This window comes from Geotrypetes seraphini, chromosome 8 (genome assembly GCF_902459505.1).
Source record: "Geotrypetes seraphini chromosome 8, aGeoSer1.1, whole genome shotgun sequence".
NCBI lineage: Eukaryota > Metazoa > Chordata > Amphibia > Gymnophiona > Dermophiidae > Geotrypetes > Geotrypetes seraphini.
In genome coordinates this window covers 67615231-67640704 of record NC_047091.1, presented here as the reverse complement: position 1 = coordinate 67640704, position 25474 = coordinate 67615231, and the positions used below count along the sequence as shown (strand labels likewise).

Below are 25474 nucleotides of genomic sequence, written 5' to 3'. Positions count from 1 at the left end.
TCTGCCAACCCAGCCCCCTCTGACGTCACTTACCTCTTCCATCGGAGCAGAAGCAGTCATCGCGGGATCTTTGGGACGGAGAAAGAAAGGAGGTCAGGGTGGCATGAAAGGATGTGGAGGGTGACAAAGGGGGGGTCAGGGTGCTATGGAAACATGGTAAAGGGTGACAAAAGGGGGCCAGGGTGCTATGGAAACATGGTAAAGGGTGACAAAGGGGGGTCAGGGTGCTATGGAAACATGGTAAAGGGTGACAAAGGGGGGTCAGGGTGCTATGGAAACATGGTAAAGGGTGACAAAGGGGGTCAGGGTGATATGGATGCATGGTAGAGGGAGAGAAAGGGGCGGATGCTGAAGGAATTGCAGGGAAAGAGACATAAGGGGGAACGATACTGCATGGAATTGGGTTATAGGGAGCGAAAGAGGGCAGATGCTGATGGAAGTGGGGGGAAAGAGAGAGAAGGGGCAGATGGAAGTGGAAAGAAGGAGAGAGAAGAGGGCAGATGATGGAAGTGGGGGGAAGAGAGAGAAGGGGCAGATGATGGAAGTGGGGAGAGAGAAGAGGGCAGATGATGGAAGGAGGGGATAAATAAAAGGAGGGCACATGATTGGGGAAAAGGATTGAGTTAGGGAAATACTGGAGGAGGTGAGGGAAAGAGATGGCGAGCTGTAGGTAGACAGTAAAAAAGGAAATTGATGAGAGGGTAGTAAGAACGTAATCTAGATGGATGCAGAAAATAAATTGAAAAGGGAAATGAGGGAAGAAAGGGATTGCAGAAGAGAGGTGTGGGAGGGGGAAGGAGAGGAGAGAGATGCCAGACCAATGGGGGTGAAAGGAGAGATGGAAGGGGGAGGCAAACAGTTTCTGGAAGGGGCATAGAAGGAGAGAAGATGCCATATAGGGGCAGAGAGATGGCAGACAGTGGATGGAAGGAAGAGAGTAACAAGAAGATGAGGAAAGCAGAAATCAGAGAAGACAAAGGTAGAAAAAAAAATTCTATTTATTGCTTTAGGAGACATGTGTCACTGTTTCTGTGGTGTTGCATTGTATTCAAAGTCCAGCGTCTTGCTGGTTCTATTTAACCTTTGTCAGTGTATTTCTATTTTATCCCCCCTTTTATAAAACTGTGGAGCGTTTTTTAGCACCAGCCGTGGTGGTAGCAGCTCTGATGCCCAGAATTCTATGAGCATCAGAGCTGTTTCCACTGTGGCTAAAATCCACACAACAGTTTTGTAAAAGGGGGAGGGGTTAGTTTGTGATTACATAATCCATACTAGGCAAAGGTGTTTTCTGTGTGTTCGAAAGATATGGTTTTCTGTTAGGATTGACGGTGTAGGATTGATCTGTACTAGTCTGGCTTGTTTAGTTTTGCAATGGGTGTATTAATGTTGTATTGCTCACTGCATATGTAAGATGCTGCCTTTTCCTAGGTACTCATGTGTGACGTGTGGCTTGTTACTAAAAATCATGTTTTTCGTACAGATGGGGGGGGGGGTGCCAAAAAATGATGGGCCCCGGGTGTCACATATGCTAGGTATGCCACTGCATATTCATTAAGGATATCCTGAAAACCTGACTGGCTGGGGGTCCCCCAGGACAGGGTTGGGAACCACTGATCTAGCCCACATTATTCTGACCACAAATGCCGCAACTTAAGAAATAAAAGTAACTAAACCAAATATTAACATCTTTAACAGGCAATAAACTTGTGGCACACTTTTTAATGTCAACAAACATCCTCCCAAGCAAACAAGTAGAAATTAAGAAACTATCTGCAAAGGTTTATCTTTAAGAAAATCTTCTAACTGGACTGGGTCCAGAAACACATATTTATTACTGTATTTTTATACTTCCTTTTCATTCTTTAAAATCAATGCTCAGTCCTTAGAGGGATTCATTATGAGACTGGGCAGTGCACTAATGAAAAGGAAACCTTTTATACTGAGAAGGCCGAAATGTTAATTTTCTCAGCAAAGGTAAACAGCCCTGGATACTCTGACGGTCCCATCAAACCAGAATGTGTGAGGAAAGGCAAAAGGTATCATAGAGTCCTGCAGCAACAGAGACAGACTTACAGAGCAGCGTGCTCTGGGCTGCCACCTTATGGCTGGAGCTTGACATCTCTATGCTGGGCTATGTAATATGAGCCCTTCCGTTAAGCAGCTCTTTTGGCTTTCCACTCTGATGACATTCTACTTTTCTCCTTGCAGTTCTGGAATGGATCCCAATGCGGGGCCGCACACTTGCTGGGAACTGTTACGGGTATTTTGCATCCAGTGGGCAGATGATCTTGGCTGGCCTGGCTTACTATCTCCGGAACTGGCGCTGGTTGCAATTTGCAGCCTGTGTTCCATTTTTCCTTTTCTTCCTGTATTCCTGGTGAGTCATTCTAGCACACTACCTAGGATATAGACCTGGACAAAACTGGAGTGCCCTCATAAAGTTCAGATAGATATTGTATTCCCTACAGAAGTACTTCTGTGTGAGATAGACACCAGCATAAACACATTTTCAACTGGTGTCACAGCCCCTGTGTAATATCCATCCCACCTCCCCCATTTCCTGAGGAAATGTTTCTTTTGTCATATATTACACTTTCTGAGGCTTCCTGCTCATCTAAGATCTGGCCTCTGGATTTATGGTTTATTAGGTATGATATACCACCTTTCCAAAGTAGCAAGGTGGTTTACAAACTGAAATAAAACAAAAAAAAGCTAAAGATAGGAGAGATTTTCCTACTTTTATCTCTTTGACTAGTTCAGTCATGCCAGAGACAATTCTTGGCTAAGGTTTACAGGCTGTGACTTTCTCTCATACCCCAAGTCCAACCACAAGTTGGTACCATAAAGGATGATTCAGACTCCTTTCCTGACCTCACACATTGTGAAGTAGTCTCATTCATTCTTTCTGCCACTGACCTCCTGCAACAGGAGTTTTACACATTTCTCCCACTACTGACCTCATACACTGTGATGGAGTCTCGCTCTTTCCTCCCACTGCAGACTTCACACAATGGGTTAGAGTTTCATTCATGCCTCCCATTACTGACCTCACACACTGCAATGGAGTCTCATTTATTTCATCACTGACCTCACACGCCACATTGGAGTCTTACTCATTTCTCCCATCACTTTTCCGCCTGCTTATGGGATGTGATCATCGGTGTAGCCAGGATCGAAGCCAGGGGGTGCAAATGATCTTAGACAGAGAGAACTACACTGGGATTGGACTCGAGCATGGGTGTAAGCTAAGTAAGCAGACTTTTGTTCAAGGTTGAAGGACATGATAAAAAGCACAGTTACTTACCGTAACAGGTGTTATCCAGGGACAGCAGGCAGATATTCTTTACGCATGGGTGACGTCACCGACGGAGCCCTCGGTACGGACCTTTTTACTAGAAAGTTCTAGTTGGCCGCACCGCGCGTGCGCGAGTGCCTTCCCGCCCGACGGAGGAGTGCGTGGTCCCCAGTTAGGATAAGCCAGCTAAGAAGCCAACCCGGGGAGGTGGGTGGGACGTAAGAATATCTGCCTGCTGTCCCTGGATAACACCTGTTACGGTAAGTAACTGTGCTTTATCCCAGGACAAGCAGGCAGCATATTCTTTACGCATGGGTGACCTCCAAGCTAACAAAGAGGGAGGAGGGATGGTTGGCCATTAGGAAAATAAATTTTGTAACACAGATTGGCCGAAGTGTCCATCCCGTCTGGAGAAGGCATCCAGACAGTAGTGAGTAGTGAATGTGTGAACTGAGGACCAAGTGGCCGCCTTGCAGATTTCCTCGATGGGCGTGGAATGGAGGAAAGCTACAGAGGCAGCCATAGCTCTAACCCTGTGGGCCGTGACAGCACCTTCCAGTGAGAGACTGGCCCGAGCATAACAGAACGCAATACAGGCAGCAAGCCAATTGGAAAGCGTCCGTTTGGAGACGGGGCGACCTAGACGGTTAGGGTCGAAGGACAAAAAGAGCTGAGGCGAGGAGCGGTGAGCCCTGGTACGGTCAAGGTAGTATGCAAGGGCACGCTTACAATCCAGCGTGTGCAACGCCTGTTCCCCAGGATGAGAATGGGGTTTGGGGAAAAAGACGGGTAACACAATGGACTGGTTGAGGTGAAAAGCTGAGACCACTTTGGGAAGGAATTTAGGATGGGTACGCAGAACCACCTTGTCATGGTGAAAAACAGTGAATGGTGGATCAGCGACCAGTGCATGCAGCTCACTAACCCTCCTGGCAGAGGTGATAGCAATGAGGAAAAGCACCTTCCATGTAAGAAATTTGAGCGAAGTTGTGGCAAGAGGCTCAAACGGTGGTTTCATGAGCGCTGACAAAACCACATTCAGGTCCCAGACGACAGGAGGGGGCTTCAGAGGCGGTTTGATATTGAAGAGGCCTCTCATGAACCGGGTAACCAGAGGGTGAGCCGTGAGAGGTTTTCCGAGGATAGGCTCATGAAACGCAGTGATGGCACTGAGGTGGACTCTGATTGAGGTAGACTTGAGGCCAGCATCGGACAGAGAGAGCAGATAGTCCAGTACAGTTTCCACCGCCAATGAGGTGGGATTGTGATGATGCCGGAGACACCAAGAGGAGAACCTTGTCCACTTCTGATGGTAACATTGGAGGGTGGCCGGTTTCCTGGAGGCGTCCAAGATGAGACGGACGGGCTGAGACAGATTCTCAGGAGAGGTCAGCCCGAGAGAAACCAAGCTGTCAGGTGGAGCGAGGACAGATTGGGATGTAGTAGCGACTGATGCTGCTGCGTAAGCAGAGTAGGAAACACAGGAAGAGGAATGGGCTCCCTGGAGCTGAGCTGGAGCAGGAGGGAGAACCAGTGTTGGCGAGGCCACCGAGGAGCGATGAGAATCATGGTGGCTCCGTCCTTGCGGAGTTTGGACAAGGTCCGCAACATCAGAGGAAGTGGAGGGAAGGCATACAGGAACCGATCTCTCCAATCGAGCAGGAATGCATCTGGGGCCAGACGATGAGGAGAGAAGAGTCTGGAACAGAAGTGGGGCAGCTGATGATTGTGAGGTGCTGCAAAGAGGTCCACCTGCGGAGTGCCCCAGCGAGCAAAGATGGAGTGGAGTGTTGGAGGGTCCAGCGTCCACTCGTGAGGTTGAAGGATGCGGCTGAGATTGTCGGCCAGGGAGTTCTGTTCGCCCTGGATATAGACAGCCTTGAGGAAGAGATTGCGGGCCGTGGCCCAGGTCCAGATGCGTAGAGCCTCCAAACAAAGGAGGCGAGATCCGGTGCCGCCTTGCTTGTTTATGTAGTACATGGCGACTTGATTGTCTGTGCACAGGAGAAGAACCTGAGGACAGAGAAGATGCTGGAAAGCCTTGAGGGCGTAGAACATGGCTCTGAGTTCCAGGAAATTGATGTGATGTTGACGCTCCTGTGGGGTCCAAAGTCCCTGGGTGCGCAGATCTCCTAGGTGGGCTCCCCATGCATAGGGGGAGGCATCTGTGGTGATGATCATGGAGTGAGGGGGCAGATGAAAGAGCAGCCCCCTGGAAAGATTTGAGGAGTTCAACCACCATTGGAGAGATTGCTGAAGAGATGATGTCACAGAGATGGGATGAGAAAGAAGATCCGTAGTCTGTGACCATTGGTTGGCGAGAGTCCATTGAGGTGTTCTGAGGTGGAGACGTGCCAGAGGAAGGACATGTACTGTCGAGGCCATGTGACCCAGGAGGACCATCATCTGTCGGGCAGGAATGGAGGGATGCCTGAGGACCTGACGACAGAGATGGAGCAGGGTCCACTGATGATCGGAGGGAAGAAAAGCCCTCATTAGTGTAGTGTCCAGAACAGCTCCGATGAATTGAAGTCGCTGGGTGGGAAGTAGATGCGACTTGGGGTAGTTGATCTCGAACCCCAGGAGGTGGAGGAGAGAGATGGTGTGATGAGTAGCCTGTAGCACAAGTTGAGACGTAGGTGCTTTCACTAACCAATCGTCCAAGTAGGGGAGCACCTGGAGGTTGTGAGACCTGAGGAAGGCCGCTACTACTATAAGGCACTTGGTGAATACCCTGGGTGATGAAGCGAGGCCAAACGGTAGCACCTTGTACTGATAGTGGCGGTGAAGTACCTGGAAACGCAGGTAGCGGCGAGAATTCGGATTGATTGAGATGTGAGTGTAGGCCTCCTTGAGGTCCAGGGAACATAGCCAGTCGTGTTGAGAAAGAAGAGGGTAGAGTGTGGCAAGGGAGAGCATTCTGAACTTCTCCTTGACAAGATACTTGTTGAGGTCCCTGAGATCGAGAATGGGACGGAGGTCTCCCGTCTTTTTGGGTACCAGGAAGTAGCGGGAGTAGAATCCCTGACCCCTTCGTTCTGGAGGTACTTCTTCGATGGCATTGAGAAGGAGGAGGGATTGAACCTCCCTCAGGAGGAGGGGGGTTTGAGATGAGTGCGAAGCAGACTCTACGGGAGGGTTGTCCGGTGGAAGAGTCTGGAAGTTGAGAGAGTAGCCGTGGTGGATGATGTTGAGGACCCACTGGTCCGATGTGATGACCTCCCAACGGCTGAAGAATATGCGGAGACGACCTCCGATTGGTTGTGGAAGAGGTAGCGAAGGTGGAAGACTGGCTATGCCCTGGAGAGAAGAGTCAAAAGGGCTGAGAAGGCTTTGCAGGTTGAAGAGGCTTGTTGGGTTGATTGGACTGAGAACGAGCCTGGGCATGGTGTTGTTGCTGACGGGGCCGCCGAGGTTGTTGAGAAGGCGGATTGAGTGGCCTGGCTGAGAACCTGCGCTGATAGGAGGATTGAGGTCTGTAAGGTCGGGCAGGTGGAGCCTTCTTCTTCGGCTTAATCAGGGTGTCCCACCTGGTTTCATGGGCCGAGAGTTTCTGGGTGGTGGAATCCAGTGACTCTCCAAAAAGTTCATCCCCGAGACAGGGGGCGTTGGCCAGACGATCCTGGTGGTTGATGTCCAAGTCTGAGACTCTCAGCCAGGCCAGGCGGCGCATGGCTACGGCCATGGCAGAGGCACGGGAGGTGAGCTCGAATGAATCGTATATAGAGCGGACCATAAATTTTCGCAACTGAAGGAGGCCAGAGATGTGTTGCTGAAAAAGTGGAACCTTGCGCTCCGGGAGATATTTTTGGAGGGCGGACAGCTGTTGAACCAAATGTTTCATGTAAAATGAAAAATGGAATGAATAATTGTTCGCCCTGTTGGCCAGCATGGCATTCTGGTAGAGCCTCTTGCCAAACTTGTCCATGGTTTTACCCTCTCTGCCAGGAGGGGTAGAGGCATAGACACTGGAGCCCTGAGTCTTTTTTAAGGTGGATTCAACAAGAAGGGACTCATGGGGCAATTGAGACTTGTCGAACCCTGGAATAGGGATTACACGATAGAGGTTGTCCAGTTTACGGGGGGCCCCCGGTACTGTAAGGGGGTTCTCCCAATTTTTGTAAAAGGTCTCCCGTAGGATGTCATGTACGGGGAGCTTGAGGAACTCCTTAGGAGGTTGTTCAAAATCTAAAGCCTCCAGGAAGGCTTGAGATTTTTTAGAGTCTGATTCCAGAGGAAGGGATAAGGCTGCAGACATCTCCCTGAGGAACTTTGAAAAGGAGGACTGCTCAGGTTTGGAGGTGGCGTCGGGTGCCGATGGATCCTCATCAGATGAGGAGAGATCCTCCTCGGTATCGGGGGGGGACTCTTCCCATAAGTCTGGGTCCCGGACCTCTGGGTGAGCATGCCGAGACACTGGGGTGGAAGGTGCGGTATGGTGAGTCTTGGATAAAGATTTCCCAGAGCGCACCGAAACGGTACCGGGAGAAGAGGACCGGCGTCGATCCCGGTCCCGGGAAGTATGGTGCCCTGCCTGGTCCCGAGGGGGATCCGTCGTGGTATGGGAGTGAACCACCGGATGGGCATGAAGTTGCTCAGCCGAAAGAATCGGCATGGAGGTGTTGACTGGTACCGATGGGGTGGATACCGGGGGCTCGGTACGGGGCTCGGGCCGGTCTGGTACCGAAAGGAGCGGTGCCAGGATAGTGGGTAACAGGTGCTCGAGCTGATGCTGCAACTGTTCCTGGAGTTGAACTTGGAGGATGGCCGCAATACGGTCATCCAAAGGTGGCACCGGAACCGCTTTCTTTTGCTTCGGTTCCTTAGGTGCCGCTCCACGCCCCGGCGATGAGGAGGCTGATGACGAGGCACTCACCGAAATCGGGGCGGAGCGCTTTCGGGGTCGGCGTGAGGCCGGCAAGATCGGTGTCGCCACTGTGGCTGGTGGACGCTCTAGGGAAGAGGGAGGCTTCTTAGCCGGCTTACCTGGCGCCAGAGACGCCGATGCGGGGTCGGGCGTCGTCGAAGTAGACGGTGCCGATTTCTGTGGTACCGCTGTCGATGCCGAGGAGTCCATCGTCGACCCGGTGCCGAACAAAAGATTTTGTTGGATTTGTCGGTTTTTAAGCGTCCACTTTTTAAGAGTGGCACAGCGGGTGCAGGAGTCCGCCCGATGCTCCGGACCCAAACACTGTAAACACCAGTTGTGTGGGTCAGTGAGGGAGATCGGGCGTGCACACCGCTGGCACTTCTTAAAACCGACTTGCGGGGGCATGAAGGGGAAAACAGCCTCCGCAAAATCGAACCCCGAGGCCTGTATAATGGCAACAGGCCCCGCCGGGGCAAAGTCGAAAAAAGGGAAAAAAAATATATAAGTTTTTTTTTTTTTTTTTTTACAAAGCAAAGAAAAAAGAAACCCGAAGGCAAAAAGGAAGAAAAAATGGAAAAAATCGCGAGCGGGAAGGCAAAAAGTGATTTCAACGGCCGTTGAAAAAACACACGCGTCTTCTTCGCTCCGCGGAAACGAAGAAACTGGGGACCACGCACTCCTCCGTCGGGCGGGAAGGCACTCGCGCACGCGCGGTGCGGCCAACTAGAACTTTCTAGTAAAAAGGTCCGTACCGAGGGCTCCGTCGGTGACGTCACCCATGCGTAAAGAATATGCTGCCTGCTTGTCCTGGGATAATAGGCTATTAAAAAAATGTTTTATTTTAAATGTAGTCTTCATCATACACTATAACAATTTTTCTTCTATCTGCAGAACTTCCTTTTCTGTTTCTATCCTTCCCTGAACCAGCTTTCAATGCACAACATACACAGCTCATTCAAGCGATCCTCTGTCGTTTAAAGTTTCCAGAGTGTAGAAGTATCCATATCTCTCTTGCATATCTTCCTCCCTTCCCATTGTTATGTCTAGTCTGGGTCACTTTCTTCCTCCCTCACTTATAGGTCCAGCATCTATCTCTGTCCCATTCCTTCCCCTTCACCCTGTAGGTTCACCATCCATGTCCCCTCCTCTCCCCCCCCCCAAATTGTGGTTCACCATCTGTCCTCTTCTCTTCCCCCTCCCTTCCTCCTTCTGCAAGTCTACCCTCTCATAGTTTCTGGCCCCCCCCCCTCCCATGGCATCTCCCTGTCATCCTGCTCCCTCCCCCATGCAGGTCCGTCCTCCAATCAACCTCCCTCCCCAAATGGAGCTGGTATTTCTTAACCACGTCCCTCCCAAAGCAGCAGTGGCAGCTGGACAGCAGAGGAAAAACTGTAAACAGGCTGCATGCGGCCAGCCCCAACAGGGGCTGCCATGTCGGAAGTGAAGTGGCAGAGGAAAGACCCTGGTGAAGCTGGCCGCAAGCATTTAGCATTGTATTCATTTTTGGTCGGTTAGGGGGTGTGCTCATTTTAATGTTGGCAGTGTCAGAGACCTGCTAGAAACCTAGCTAAAAACAGAGATAAGCCGTTTTAATAATCTGCCGCTAAAATGCATGCAGGCTATACCGTTGGGAAAACAGTTTAGCAACAGCATTAAAGTTTTGAGAATCTGGGCCTAAGCAAGTCAGAGCAGTAGCCTTGTAGTTAGTGCAGTGAACTTGTAAGCCAAGGGGCACAGATTCAAATCCCACTGTAACTTTTGCAATTTTTTTTTCTGAAGCTTCCTCCAGGAACAGAAAAATATTCACTGTACCTAAAGATATAGGACACCTGCAAGCCTGAAGACTATTGAACTGGTGTGCATTCAGAAACAGTAGGTATTTTTCTGTTCCTGAAGAGATCACAAAAAAAAAGTGTTGCAGTAGTTTACAATCTACTATTCTAACCAGTAGGCTACTCCACTGTTCTGCAAGGACATCTATGTGGCCATTTCTATAACCATGATTTTGGTCAGACATCCTTGTACCTTGTTTTCCACCATTTATAATTTTAACATTTCAGTTTGCAAAATGGACATCTCTAGTGTAAGGATTTTCTTCTCACATATTTTCAAACTGGAAACCCAATGTTTTTCCTGTTTAGAAATGCCTTGATTCATTGTGTTTATTATGATTATTGTACACTTGATGAAAGATTTTTTAAATGAATAAAGAATATTAAAAAAAAAAAAAAAAGAAATGGCAGTGAGGTGGATTTTGTTTTGAACGTTTTATGCTGGATGATTTTTTGGCCACTTAAATGTCCTTTTGAAAATGCCTCTCAAAATGTACTAAGTGCAATAGTTGGAGGAGCTGTCCAGTCCATGGTGCTGAATAGCTATCTCAATCATTATAGTACGAAATGTGTGTGATCCTTTGAATTTGGTCAAACCACTGCAGAAATTCACTTTAACATTTCCCAGATACATTTATTGGTCAACTGTGCCTTTTTCTCTTAACAGGCTTTTAGTGGAATCAGCCCGCTGGCTAATCCTCAAGGGGAAACTTGACCACGCACTCAGGAACCTGAAGATAGCAGCGTGGGTCAACGGGAAAAAAGAAGAAGGTGAAAAGATAACCATAGAGGTAACAATGAAAGATTAACACAAATAAAAATTAAAAAGTATTTTAAATATTCCTTGCATGTATACTGTACCTCGAGGCTTGGCGCATTTCTGTCTCCTGCTCCTTTTAGGGTACAGCGTGTCTTATTTAAGACAAATGTGATGTTATTTTTAATTTGTATCTATTGAGGTCCTTCCTATTATTATTGGAGTTCTTTTTATATTGAATTTTGATTGTAAACCGCTTAGACCTATCGTATGCTTAAGCGGTATAACAAGTTTTAATAAAACATAAACATAAACCTATATCTTCCATTTTGAGGGCTGTTGTTCTTGTGGTCAGTCTCCGTGCTTCATTTTTTTCTCAGTTCATCCCCTTTCTATTTTCCTGTCAGATGCTAAAAGAAAACATACCAATGAACTCTTCAAAAGTATCATCCTATTCATTTCTTGATCTGTTCCGCACCCCAGGCATGCGAAGGATTTCTTGCTGCTTGATGTTAGTCTGGTAGGTTATTATACTTGTACACTGTGATGGAGTCTTACTCATTCTTCCTATCACTGATCTCACACTCTGCAGTGGAGTCTGATGCCTCTGGTTAATGATGCATTTCACTTTCACACTCAGTTTCTCCACCCACTTTGCCTTCTTTGCCCTGGCGTTGGACCTCACCACCTTTGGCTTCAGCATTTTCTTGGTTCAACTCATCTTTGGAGCCATTGACATTCCTGGGAAGTTGATCTGCACCCTGACCATGGATCTGTTTGGACGCCAGAAAACTCAAGCTGTCTCCCTTATTCTCTCAGGACTGCTGATAATTGGTGGAATATTTGTGCCACAAGGTGTGTGATAAAATTAAAGCACACAGCTAATAAGACAGGAGGAAATATCAGAACTCACGAAACATACCTGCTGATATTCTGAATGGTCAGGCCAGTCATGTTCTTTCACAGTGACTCAACTCCTGTGATAGAAAAGGATCTAGGAGTTGTGGGCTTGATCTTACATCCTCACCTGACCAATCAAGCACATCTTTAGCTTCCCCTTCTAGTATCACTTGAAGCAACGGAGGAAAAAAAGTACATATAAGCCAGAAGTCATAGATCATGGGGCATGGGGGTAGTATCTCACAGCTACACAGTGGATTTGATTGCTAAAGGCATGGGTTAAAGTTTCATGAGGCCTCTTTCTACTCCTGAGTTATGTCATCAACATTTGACAGCTGTATATTCTCTTCATGTAGGGATGATGGCACTCCACACAGCCTTGGCTACATTGGCAAAATGTTGTCTGTCAGGAGCCATGGCTTGTGTGCTGCAGTTCTCTGGAGAGCTCTACCCAACAGAAGTGAGGTAAGTTCCATGGCTAAAATACCTCCCTTACCTTTCTTTTAAAAAACAAAATAGATAATTTTTTTTGCCTGTGAAGTCTGCTCTGGCACTTGTTGAATCTGGTAGAGGATGCAGAGGAGGCTCTGTCCAAGCCAACTGGGTTTCCATATAGGCACTGGAACTCAACTATCGTAATCTTAGATTATTGATTAGTGACATCTGAAAGCAGGGAAATAAATTGTATTAAATGACTAATGTCAAATTGGCAGTATATATCAGGTTATATTTGTATAAATAAAATTTGATGGAGATGCTCCCTTTTGATGTTACTTAACCTATCCACTGCTTTTGATAACCTAAATCACCACTACTAATTATTTCTAGAGTGCTACCAGATGTACGCAGCGATGTACATAGTCATTAAGGAGACAGTCCCTGCTTGAATACGTTCACAATCTAATCAATCAAGACAGATAAACAGGATGCCAGGGTAGGGACTACAGTTAGCAGGGGATGGTTAGACTGATGGTTAGGGTAATGAGTAGAGGGTGATGGTTAAGTGTTGAAGGCAGACTCGAAAAGGTGAGCTTTCAGTCTATTTTTGAACAAGGGAAAGGGCGTGACGCATGGCCTCAGGTAGTCTATTCCAGGCATATGGGGCAGTGAGGTGAAAGGAACGAAGTCTGAAATTGGCAGTAGACAAGGTATTATACCATAGGATTGGGAGGTTGACTTAGATTGGAAGTAATCATTTCTTACAAACAGGGTCCAGAGAGTCTTTTGAAAGAGCAAACATTCCTCTGCCTTACCTCTGAATTTCTTATGAGTGGATCAGGGCTATTGGTATAATACTAAGAAGCCAGAAAGAGGTTTAAATCCAACAAAAAGCTGACTTCAATAGAAAAATGGTCTATAAAGTGTGATCCATTGGATATATAAAATGCTCAGAGACATGAAACTCTGAAGGGAAGGTTGCTAAACCTCCCTGAAAAAGAGTTCACCTTCCAGTCATTGCACCTTCATAAATCTAAGATCACACTTCAAGTCTCTGAGAAATATTTATAAAATTTAAAGTTCTTATAGTGCTTCAAATATATTCAGAATAATATCTTCTCTTTTAACAAAAAACAGCCATCACTATATTCATTGGATATATTAGTGTTCACATTAGCTTTTAAAGTTTGGCTTAAGGGGTCCCAACGTGGCCCTGTTTCGATCTCTGCTTCAGGAGACCATTTTTCTATTTAAGTTACCTCTGAATTAAGCAGAATCAAAATAGTTTGTATTATCGCCACTACCTCTCAGTAATCCAGAGTTCTGGGATGAAATGTCAGGCATTTTCCAGTTGATATCTAGTGTAGTTACTAATCAGGATTTGGTGATGTCCAATTGTTTGCACACGGTAGCATCTTGGCTGGAATCACTTAAATATTACCTTAATTTGACTATTTCTGTAGTGGGATAATAGAAAAGAGAAATTAATGGAGGATTTTCTATGCTATGAATTTGGCTGAAGCCCAAAGGAAGGGTTACTAGTTCAAGTATCCCTGAATGCCCTACTATCAGTGGAACAGCAGGCATTGTATGTGTCGTGAGAAAACAACTTTTGTAAGTTTGATATATTTTACAGATAGTTAACTCTTAACCAGCAAGTTCAGTCTTTACTTGCAAATAAACCTGGAAACTTGGATATGCTAGCAGATGTTTGCTCTTGGGATGGATAGACTACTTGGGAGAGTGTGGCACAGTGGTTAAAGCTACAGCCTCAGCATCCTGAGGTTGTGGGTTCAAACCCATGCTGCTCCTTGTGACCCTGGACAAGTCACTAAATCCCCCCATTGCCCCAGGTACATTAGACAGATTGTGAGCCTGCCAGGACGGACAGGGAAAAATGCTTGAATACATAAATAAATTCATGTAAACCATTCTGAGCTCCCCTGGAAGAATGGTATAGAAAATTAGATAAATAAATAAAGCATGTGTGAAATTACAATACCAGGTTATAAGTATTCACAAGGGACAACAGGTTTATTTTTGCCTTTTCTTTTTTGTGTGAATATGAGGTCTGTTCAAAAAGTTCCAGGACTGAATTTTTTTTTAAATTTATTAAACAATCTTACAACTTATTCCATTGGGTCCCCTTCCAAAGTTCTCTGTAGGATTGAGGGAGACTGTTGTGAAATCGAGCATAGTTCTTTGCGTTGGGGTAGACGTCTTCACTGCAGCGGGTTCGAGACGGACACTCCCTTCCATTTAGAGTGTGACATCTTGGATTTCCTCCAAAAAAGAAGCGCTCCTGATTCCGATGTTACAACGGACTCCTGGCTGCCGCCATCTTGATTCTTCCCTCGGTGATGTTTTGGTTCTCCATTGAGACAATTGAGCTTTTGTTTCCATATCATAACCATAGACCCATGTCTCATCACCAGTTATCACTTTATCAATAAATATTTTGTCTTCATTTGCCTGCTCAAGAAGTTTCTAAAAGATCATGATGCGGTTGTTCTTCTGGTCGTTGGTCATCAACCGTAGAACAAACTTTGCGCAATACAAGACATCCCCAACTTTTCTGTTGGAATTTTGTGGCATGAACCAATGAAGATGTTGCATTCCTCTGCCAATTCTCTAACAGTTAATCACCGATTAGCACACACAAGAACCCTCACTTGATCAACATGATCATCATCAGTTGATGTTGATGGACTTCCAGTTCATGAATCATCTTACACTGATTCATGACCACTTTTGAAGCATGAATACCATTCAAAACATCTTCCACGACTCATGACAGGTTCCCCATAAGTCACTTTCCACATTTCATAAGTTTCTGTAGCAGTCTTATCCAATTTAAAATAGAACTTCACACTATAGCACTGCTCATTGAAGTCACACGTGTTGAAATATAGCCGATCACGAAAACACACTTTCACAAAAACTGCTGTAGTTCGAAGACAAAATCAGATATCAACAAACAGAAAAAAGGAGGTGACTCATGAAGTTTCAAGCTATTCAACGCTGCCTAGCACATCTCAAAAAAACATCCCATTGGCGCACAATTCAAACTGTCCTGGAACTTTTTGAACAGACCTCATATATAGGAACCCTATATCTAGGACTCCTGCACTCAAAACACCCAAGACTAGGAACCCCATACCTGGAAATTACAAGCTTACTTCATCCTATCACTGATAAATTACCCCTCCCAACCACTCTCTATCCCACCTACCTTCCCATCCACTCCCTCTTTTATCCCTGTGTTATTTTACGAGTAACTCATGCCAATGGTAGTCCACATTGGATAACTATGCCCCTTAGTTTAGGTTTTAACTGTAACTTGCTCTGAGTTTTCTTATATTAAAAGTGAAGAATCAAAATTAGGTGCAAATAAATAAATATGAGTACATTTATACTTACGATAGTGAACAAAGGGGCAAAGCATGGTCAGTTAGCTAACATCAATGCATTGCCTTTCTGCAGTAAATGAAGCATGTAATGAGAAACAATTTGAAAAGTTGATGTTTACCCAGTAGATTTTAAGATTGCATGGTTCACATAGAAATCTATGGAGAGAACTTGGAGGGACTAACCTCTGATATTAAAGTCCCACATTCCTTCTTCAATTCACACACTAAGCAATACTACAAACTATCCTTCTCATCTCCTCAATAAGTATGGTGAAAGAAAATATTCGAAACTATTTTTGAATACCAGGGACTTCTCATTTGGAACAAACTGCCAACATACCTAAGACAACCTATCAACTACCTTGAATTTTGGAAGAAATTAAAGACATACCTATTCTCGCTATAGTCACTTTCCTACCCTTTAGCTCTTCCTTCTAAACCAACGCTCCTTCTAACAATGTAACTCAAGAACTTGATCTTAATCTTATTGTAAACCGCATAGATTCCTTGTAGAAAATTGCAATATACTGTATAAGACACTGTATTTATATCTTTGACACAGACACTGTATTTATATCTTTGGGACAGTGCTGTGAACAAGGCTGCCCTGTGAACTTCAAAAAGCTAAGTTGCTCAGCATTTCATATTCTGCTCTTTTCACTGGTTTTCAGCATTATATCTGCTTAATTTCTCTTCTTCTCCCTGTTTCTTACTTAAAAAAAAAAAAAAAGCACAAAAACAATAAACCCTTCTCTTTCCTCTGTTAAATCTTATTTCCTCTTCCTCTTCATAGGAATAAGGGTAAGACTTTATTAACTCTAATTAAATCCTGGTGCCTGTGGCTCAGGGAGACTAAAGTAGGGAAAATCCTGTTATAAATTCTGTGTTTTAGGGTAGCCACTGATTTGTTATAGAACCTGCATTTTTGTTTCAAATACTGTGTTTTAGGTGGTATAGAGCCTGTATTTCTGACTTGCTAGTTTTTAGCCATTGTGTCTGCTGATTAGGTGGAGAAGGGAGGGGCTCTGATTTACTTCTAAGGTCAACTGCATTATCTTTGGGACAGTGCTGTGAACAAGGCTGCCTGTGAACTTCAAAAAGCTAAGTTGCTCAGCATTTCATATTCTGCTCTTTTCACTGATTTTCAGCATTATATCTGCTTAATTTCTCTTCTCCTCCCTGTTTCTTACTAAAAAAAAAAAACCAAAAAAAGCACAAAAAATAAATCCTTCTCTTTCCTCTATTAAATCTTATTTCCTCTTCCTCTTCAAGTTTCAAGTTTATTTGGATTTGATAGTTCGCTTATTAAATACTAAGCGAATTACATAATAAAAAAATTATAGCATAAGACAATGAGACAAATTATTTAGCATAAAAAATTTCAAGGGGCTGTGACAAACTGACAATACAGACGTACTAATATACACATAGGAAAGAACATTGGGAAATAAAAGTTACATTTTGCTGTTTCCCAGAGGGAAGAAAGGGGATTTGTGATAGGTAGGGTAGAACATTAGGTTAGGGTAAGAAGTAAGAGGAGATTTAGTCAGTTTAGTACTTCACGGAAAGAGTCGTTCTAAAGGTTAAATGAGACTTTAAAGAGAAATGTTTTTAGATTAGTTTTAAATGAGTTAAGATCTTTTATTTCTCTAATATATAGCGGGAGATTATTCCATATAAGAGGAGCCATGACTGAAAAGATGTCGTGGCGTCTTGTTCCTATTATTTTCAGTGAGGGGACCATTAATAGCCCTTGTGTGTTAGACCGAAGTGAACGATTTGAAATATGAGGAATTAAAAGTCGATCTATAAACTGTGGTTCATTAGTAGATATTGTTTTATGTACTAATAATGCTATTTTATATGTTATTCGTTGATTGATAGGTAACCAATGAGATTCTATCAAATAGGGGGTTACATGATCGTATTTCTTCCCTTGGTGAATTATTTTGATTGCAATGTTTTGTATTATTTGTAAGCGTCTTTGATCCTTGTGAGTGATATTCATAAGAATAAGGGTAAGACTTTATTAACTCTAATTAAATCCTGGTGCCTGTGGCTCAGGGAGACTAAAGTAGGGAAAATCCTGTTATAAATCCTGTGTTTTAGGGTAGCCACTGATTTGTTATAGAACCTGCATTTTGTTTAAAATACTGTGTTTTAGGTGGTATAGAGCCTGTATTTCTGACTTACTAGTTTTTAGCCATTGTGTCTGCTGATTAGGTGGAGAAGAGAGGGGCTCTGATTTACTTCTAAGGTTAACTGCATTATCTTTGGGACAGTGCTGTGAACAAGGCTGCCTGTGAACTTCAAAAAGCTAAGTTGCTCAGCATTTCATATTCTGCTCTTTTTATTGGTTTTCAGCATTATATCTGCTTAATTGCTCTTCTCCTCCCTGTTTCTTACTTATAAAAACAAAAAATAAACCCTTATCTTTCCTTTGTTAAATCGTATTTCCTCTTTCCCTTTCCCTTCATAGGAATAAGGATAAGACTTATAGTCCCACCAACCCCAGGGACCACTTTTCATATATATAGAGTCCCAAATAATCAGGACTACTCAAATCAAATCACTTCACAACCAATCAAGATGACCTTTATTCTATGCAATCACTGTGATGCTTTAATTCCAAGACATACTATTTGGAGGCTTAAGGCTTGCCCCATCTGTCTTCAATTTGCTATTATTAAGGAGGAGCGCTGCAAACTTAAACAGGAATTGAATACAATTAAAGCAGCTTTCATCACTCCACAAAATCATACCAACTTACCACCTCTACCTCAAAGAATAAAACAGCCCAGGAATAAATGGGTCACAGTAGACTCAGGAAGACTGCGACATGTAACACAGAAACATCCACCTTCACAAATATTACCTCTACAGAATTCCTTCGCTCCACTAGTGCACTGCGATACTCAAGAAAACAGAAGGGAGGTGGGACTGGAACCAATGAAGGTAACTCAAGAGAACAAGCGCACCCTAAGCACAAATAAAAAGGCCAAAACCAGAAAACTATTATTGTTGGGGGATTCCATCATCAGAGGCATTAACCTTGGAACACAAGGCGAGGAGACCAAAATAGTGAAATGTCTTCCAGGATCCTCAGCTACCAGGAGTTCCAAGCAAATACAGACTATAATTAAGGAAGAAACTAAGGATTTTAACACTGATGTTGTTATCCATCTGGGAACAAATGACCTGGCCAACAACTCCACACTTGCAGCACAGAAAGCTTTTCGGGAGCTTGGTGAAGGCGTGAAACCTTTTGTAAAGACTTTAGCTTTTTCTGAAATACTGCCTGCATATGGAAAGGGAGAGCAAAGAGTGAAAAACACAGAGGACTTTAATAGATGACTCAAAGCCTGGTGTTATCAAGAAGGCTTCAGGTACATAGGAGGAAGGGGAAATACATGGAAGGACAAGAAGCTATATTGCACTGATGGGCTACATATTAGTACAGCAGGAAAAAGAAACCTTGCAGAGAAATTTAGACAATATTTTTCTAGGCATTTAAACTAGAAGGTTGGGGTGGTGTATGTACGAAGGACAATTATAGAGACCACCCCCGGCAAAAGAAAAGATGTGATAGTAGTAAAGACTGCAACATAAGCAATATCAGCAACTCATTTCTTAGTATTGCAACGGAAAGTGAAACGAAACAAAAATCCATACGAAAAAGGAGATTATCGCTGAAAAATAGCTGGAAAGCGATGACCACAAATGCTCGCAGTCTAAGCAACAAAGTTCATTATCTGCAAGCCCTGATGTTAGAGGCAGATCTAGATATTGTCGCTATCACAGAGACATGGTTCAGTGAATCACATGGATTGGATGCAAACATACTGGGATATAATCTTTTTAGGAAGGACAGAGATGGTCAAAAAGGTGGAGGAGTAGCTCTCTATGTAAAGATCAATAGCCAAGCGACCGAAAAGCAAGGGACCTGGGGAGAGGAAGAAGCGATATGGATTGCGGGTGTAGTCTACAGAACTCCGACTCAATCGCAGCAAATTGATAAGGATCTGATTGTAGATATCCAAAAGTTTGGAAGGAAAGAGGAGGTTCTGCTGTTGGGAGATTTCAACCTGCCAGATGCGGACTGGAATGTTCCATCTGCGGAACTGGAAAGAAGTAGGGAGATTGTGGATGCCTTTCAAGAGGCTCTGCTCAGACAAATGGTGACGGAACCCACAAGGGAAAAAGCGATATTGGATCTGGTCCTCACAAATGGAGAGAGTATCTCTAATGTTCGAGTGGGTGCTCACCTGGGAAGTAGCGATCATCAAACGGTTTGATTTGATATAACGGCTAAAGTGGAGAGCGGCCGCACGATACTTAAAGTCCTAGATTTCAAACGTACGGACTTTAATGCAATGGGAGAGTACCTGAAGAAAGAGCTGTTAGGATGGGAGGACATAAGAGAAGTGGAAAGACAGTGGTCTAAGCTGAAAGGAGCGATAAAAATGGCTACAGACCTTTATGTGAAGAAAATCAATAAAAACAAGAGAAAAAGGAAGCCGATATGGTTCTCCAACCTAGTGGCTGAGAAAATAAAGGCGAAAGAGTTGGCGTTCGTGAAATATAAAAAAACCTAAGAAGTGGAGAGCAGAAAGGACTACAGGGTGAAACTGAAAGAAGCCAAGAGAGAGATACATCTGGTGAAAGCACAGGCGGAAGAACAAATGGTTAAAAATGTAAAAAAGGGAGACAAAAATTTTTTCAGATATATTAGTGAAAGGAGAAAGATGAAAAATGGAATTGCTAGGCTAAAAGATGCTGGGAACCAATATGTGGAGAGTGATGAGGAGAAAGCAAATGTGCTAAACAAATACTTCTGTTCTGTGTTTACAAAAAAAAATCCTGGAGAAGGACTGAGATTGTCTAGCAAAATTACATGAGAAAATGGTGTAGATTCTGCGCCATTCACGGAGCAGGGTGTTTATGAGCAACTTGAAAAACTGAAGGTGGACAAAGCGATGGGACCAGTCGGGATCCATCCCAGGATACTAAGGGAGCTCAGAGAGGTTCTGGCGAGTCCTATTAAAGACTTGTTCAACAAATCTCTGGAGACGGGAGTGATTCTTGGGGATTGGAGGATAGCGGATGTGGTTCCTATTCATAAAAGTGGTCACAGGGATGAAGCAGGAAACTACAGGCCAGTGAGCTCACTTCAGTTGTTGGAAAAATAATGGAAGTGTTGCTAAAAGAAAGGATAGTGGCAACATGGCTATACAAAAGGTAAATCGTGCCAAACGAACCTGATTGAATTTTTTGATTGGGTGACCAGAGAGCTGGATCGAGGACATATGCTAGATGTAATTTACTTGGATTTCAGCAAAGCCTTTGATACAGTTCCTCATAGGAGGCTGTTGAACAAACTTGAAGGGCTGAAGTTAGGACCCAAAGTGGTGAACTGGGTCAGAAACTGGCTGTCGGACAGACGCCAGAGGGTGGTGGTTAATGGAAGTCGCTCGAAGGAAGGAAAAGTGAGTAGTGGAGTCCCTCAGGGATCGGTGCTTGGGCCAATCCTGTTCAATATGTTTGTGAGTGACATTGCTGAAGGGTTAGAAGGAAAAGTGTGCCATTTTGCAGATGATACCAAGATTTGTAACAGAGTAGACACCGAAGAGGGAGTGGAAAATATGAAAAAGGATCTGCAAAAGTTAGAGGAATGGTCCTAATGCCTGGCAACTAAAATTCAATGCAAAGAAATGCATTTGGGGATTAATAATCGGAAGGAACCGTATATGCTGGGAGGAGAGAAGCTGATATGCACGGACGGGGAGAGGGACCTTGGGGTGATAGTGTCCGAAGATCTAAAGGCGAAAAAACAGTGTGACAAGGCAGTAGCTGCTGCCAGAAGGATGCTGAGCTGTATATAGAGAGGTGTAGTCAGTAGAAGGAAGAAGGTGTTGATGCCCCTGTACAGGTCATTGGTAAGGCCCCACTTGGAGTATTGTGTTCAGTTTTGGAGACAGTATCTGGCGAAGGACGTAAGAAGACTTCAGGCGGTCCAGAGGAGGACGACGAAAATGATAGGAGGCTTGCGCCAGAAGACATATGAGGAGAGACTGGAAGCCCTGAATATGTATACCCTAGAGGAAAGGAGAGACAGGGGAGATATGATTCAGACGTTCAAATACTTGAAGGGTATTAACGTAGAACAAAATCTTTTCCAGAGAAAGGAAAATGGTAAAACCAGAGGACATAATTTGAGGTTGAGGGGTGGTAGATTCAGGGGCAATGTTAGGAAATTCTACTTACGGTGAGGGTAGTGGATGCCTAGAATGCGCTCACCGAGAGAGGTGGTGGAGAGTAAAACTGTGACTGAGTTCAAAGAAACGTGGGATGAACACAGAGGATTTAGAATCAGAAAATAATATTAAATATTGAACTAAGGCCAGTACTGGGCAGACTTGCACGGTCTATATCTGTATATGGCCATTTGGTGGAGGATGGGCTGGGGAAGGCTTCAATGGCTGGGAGGGTGTAGATGGGCTGGAGTAAGTCTTAACAGAGATTTCGGCAGTTGGAACCCAAGCACAGTACAGGGTAAAGCTTTGGATTCTTGCCCAGAAATAGCTAAGAAGAAAAAAATTTAAAAATTTAAATTGAATCAGGTTGGGCAGACTGGATGGACCATTCAGGTCTTTATCTGCCGTCATCACTATGTTACTATTTTATTGTACTGTACATTAAGATTAACTACCTGCTGATCTGATAGTTTTCTTACTTCTTATTTCCTCACAGTAATCTTTACTAATTTCTGCTTGCAGGCAGCGTGGACTGGGCCTCTCCTTTATGACTGCTTATCTTGGTTCAGTGTTGGCTCCTGTTGTCTACCTGCTGGGGGACATTGTATCTTTCCTACCTTACCTGATCTATGGTGTGGCATCCATAGTTGCCGGGGTGGCTGCCTGCTTTCTGTTAGAGACAAATCAAGCCCTGCTGCCCGACACCATTGAGGAGGTGGAAAGTAGGTTCAACCCAACCTGGATTCCCCACTGACTTTGCACTGAGTTTACCAGGTTGAAGTCCAGCAGGGCCTCTTTATCCAACAGACTGACTGATGAGCGGCTGGATCCCTGTCTTTAAACCAAGAGTCATATGCCCATCCCTGCAGCTGAACAGGCCCCCACATAGATTTTTAAAATAAATATTTTTAAATTGAAAACCCTTTAGACAGATCACGCAATAAAGAAAAGCACAGAACAAAGAAGTTGGTGGGTGTGTGCGCATAATTTCATACGAAAACTGCATTAAGTTTTGGATTGTATTTGGATGTATTAGAGTTCATGGGACAAGTTTTAAAGTTATTTACTTGGGTAAATAGATATTTGCTGGGCAAATGAGCTGTCTGAAAATTGCCCTTCTCAATTCTTCTGAAAGTACACATTGGGCTCCAGAATGAGGGACACATTCAGCTGATTTGGGAGGAGGCATTTGGGGGCAGTGTTTTGAGCAGAGTCAGGAAGCAATAGTCCGAGATAGAGAGGCTATGACAAGGGCTACCTTTCATAACTGGAGATGAATCTCTCCTGTGGTACCTCAATTGCTTGCTCACTTTTCCTATGAATTCTCAAAAAGAGAGGAGGATAATTGCATCCAGGACCCAGGTGTAGAGCTAGAAAACTTGATTGTACATTAGAAGTCCAGGTAGGAAAAGGGAGGTCAAGATTGGAAGATGGAGCCTTTTGTAAAAATAAAAACATATGTATCAAAAGGCACACACAGTGGAAACAGATAAGAAATATTCAGAGAATATTTAAGTTCTGTATCCAATTTATATTCTGTATCCATAACTTGCATAAGATACAGTATGTCCGTGAAATTTACTGCCCTAATACCTTCCCTTTTTTCCCCTCCTTCAGACCCCCTACTCCATATAGCACCTCTGGCTTATAGTACAAGGGTATTTTAATGCACTCTACAACCACATTGTCAAGATCCCTAGAATGGTTCCCAGGTCTTAAGGAGGTTTTCACTACTATTTTCTTGAGTGCTATGAGTATTTCTTCAAGGGCATCCTCTCCATCCTTAAAAGCTCATGCATCTAGTTGCGCCATAAAGTAAGATCCAATTGCCTGTCATCTATCCACTCTTCCAAAATATATCTTTTCAGAATAAGGCAAGCCTTCTGAACAAACAGAATATTCATCCCTAGGCCCAGCCAAATTTCCTCTCCTATGTCCAAGAGGTTTTGTCCTATTAAAGCTACCAGATGGGTTGATCCCGAAATTTCTTACTAGCTTGGCAGTCCAAAACACAGAGCATGAAGGTTCCTTCAAAGCTGCAATATTTTTTACAATTGGAGTCAGTCATTCCTACTTTATTATAAACCCAATTTGGATGCACATATATCCAATGAAACATCTTAAAATGTATTTCCGGTAACTGGGTACTTTCAACTAATTCCCCCCCCCCCCCTCCACCAACTGTTCTTGGAAGTCTTCCTCAAAATATTCCACCCCTAGATCCCTGGCCCTCCTCTGCACCATTGTACTGACTGGAGAGGATTTATATAATATATGAATTCTCTGACATAGTCAGTCAGACCAAGGGCCAGAGTTGGGCAGCAATATATTACTGGTAATATATTACTTTTACAAGTAATATGTTATTTTTCACAGTAACCTACCTAGACTAGTAACTGTAACATATTCCTATTTCCTAATGAAACAATTGATTGTTTTATATTACTTTTCGAAAGCACAGTTACTTACCGTAACAAGTGTTATCCAGGGACAGCAGGCAGATATTCTTGACTGATGGGTGACGGCACCGACGGAGCCCCGGTACGGACAATTTTAGAGTGATTGCACTCTAAGAAACTTTTCAGAAAGTTCTAGCTCGGCCGCACCGCGCCACAGCGCGAGTGCCTTCCCGCCCGACAGAGGCGCGCGGTCCCCTCAGTTAGTTAAGCCAGCTAAGAAGCCAACCCGGGGAGGTGGGTGGGACGCAAGAATATCTGCCTGCTGTCCCTGGATAACACTTGTTACGGTAAGTAACTGTGCTTTATCCCAGGACAAGCAGGCAGCATATTCTTGACTGATGGGTGACCTCTAAGCTAACAAAAAGAGGGATGGAGGGAAGGTTGGCCATTAAGAAAACAAATTTTGTAAAACAGATTGGCCGAAGTGACCATCCCTTCTGGAGAATGCATCCAGACAATAATGAGATGTAAAAGTGTGAACTGAGGACCAAGTAGCAGCTTTGCAGATTTCCTCAATAGGAGTGGAACGGAGGAAAGCTACAGATGCTGCCATTGCTCTGACTCTATGGGCCGTGACAGAACCTTCCAGTGGCAGTCCGGTCTGAGCATAACAGAATGAAATGCACGCTGCTAGCCAATTAGACAACGTACGTTTAGAAACAGGACGTCCCAATTTATTCGGATCAAAGGATAGAAAGAGTTGGGGAACTGATCTGGGGGTTTCGTACGCTCCAGATAGTAAGCAAGAGCCCTTTTACAATCCAAAGTATGCAGAGCTTGTTCCCCAGAATGAGAATGAGGTTTTGGAAAGAAAACCGGTAGAACAATGGATTGGTTGAGATGAAATTCAGAAACAACCTTGGGGAGAAACTTTGGATGTGTACGCAGAACCACCTTGTCATGATGAAAGACCGTAAAAGGTGGATCTGCAACCAGTGCATGAAGCTCACTGACTCTCCTGGCAGAGGTAAGAGCAATAAGGAAAAGTACCTTCCAAGTGAGAAATTTGAAAGGAGAAGTAGCTAAAGGTTCAAATGGAGGCTTCATTAAAGCTGAAAGAACCACATTGAGATCCCAGATAACCGGAGGGGCTTTAAGAGGTGGTTTCACATTGAAAAGCCCACGCATGAACCTGGACACCAGGGGATGAGCTGAAAGGAGTTTTCCATGGACTGGCTCATGAAAAGCTGCAATGGCACTGAGGTGGACCCTGATGGAAGAGGACTTCAGGCCAGAATCAGACAAAGAAAGAAGATAAT

General features: G+C 44.3%; 1 protein-coding gene across 5 annotated transcripts in view; it reads left to right on the top strand.

Annotated features, from left to right (window-relative positions):
- Nucleotides 1-23058, top strand: part of LOC117365652 (solute carrier family 22 member 20-like) — a 60530-nt gene extending 37472 nt beyond the window's left edge. For 3 of the 5 annotated variants that reach the window (XM_033956272.1, XM_033956273.1, XM_033956271.1), the window contains exons 5-10: nt 2209-2377; nt 10665-10788; nt 11162-11274; nt 11395-11609; nt 12011-12119; nt 22279-23058. In XM_033956272.1, coding sequence (XP_033812163.1) covers nt 2209-2377; nt 10665-10788; nt 11162-11274; nt 11395-11609; nt 12011-12119; nt 22279-22510 — 962 coding nt within the window. In that variant the 3' untranslated portion in view covers nt 22511-23058. Of the gene's footprint in view, nt 1-2208; nt 2378-10664; nt 10789-11161; nt 11275-11394; nt 11610-12010; nt 12120-14247; nt 14435-16090; nt 16131-22278 lie in introns of those variants that run through there. The other 2 variants (XM_033956274.1, XM_033956275.1) reach the window with 2 other exon arrangements.
- The last annotated feature ends 2416 nt before the right edge of the window (nt 23059-25474 follow it).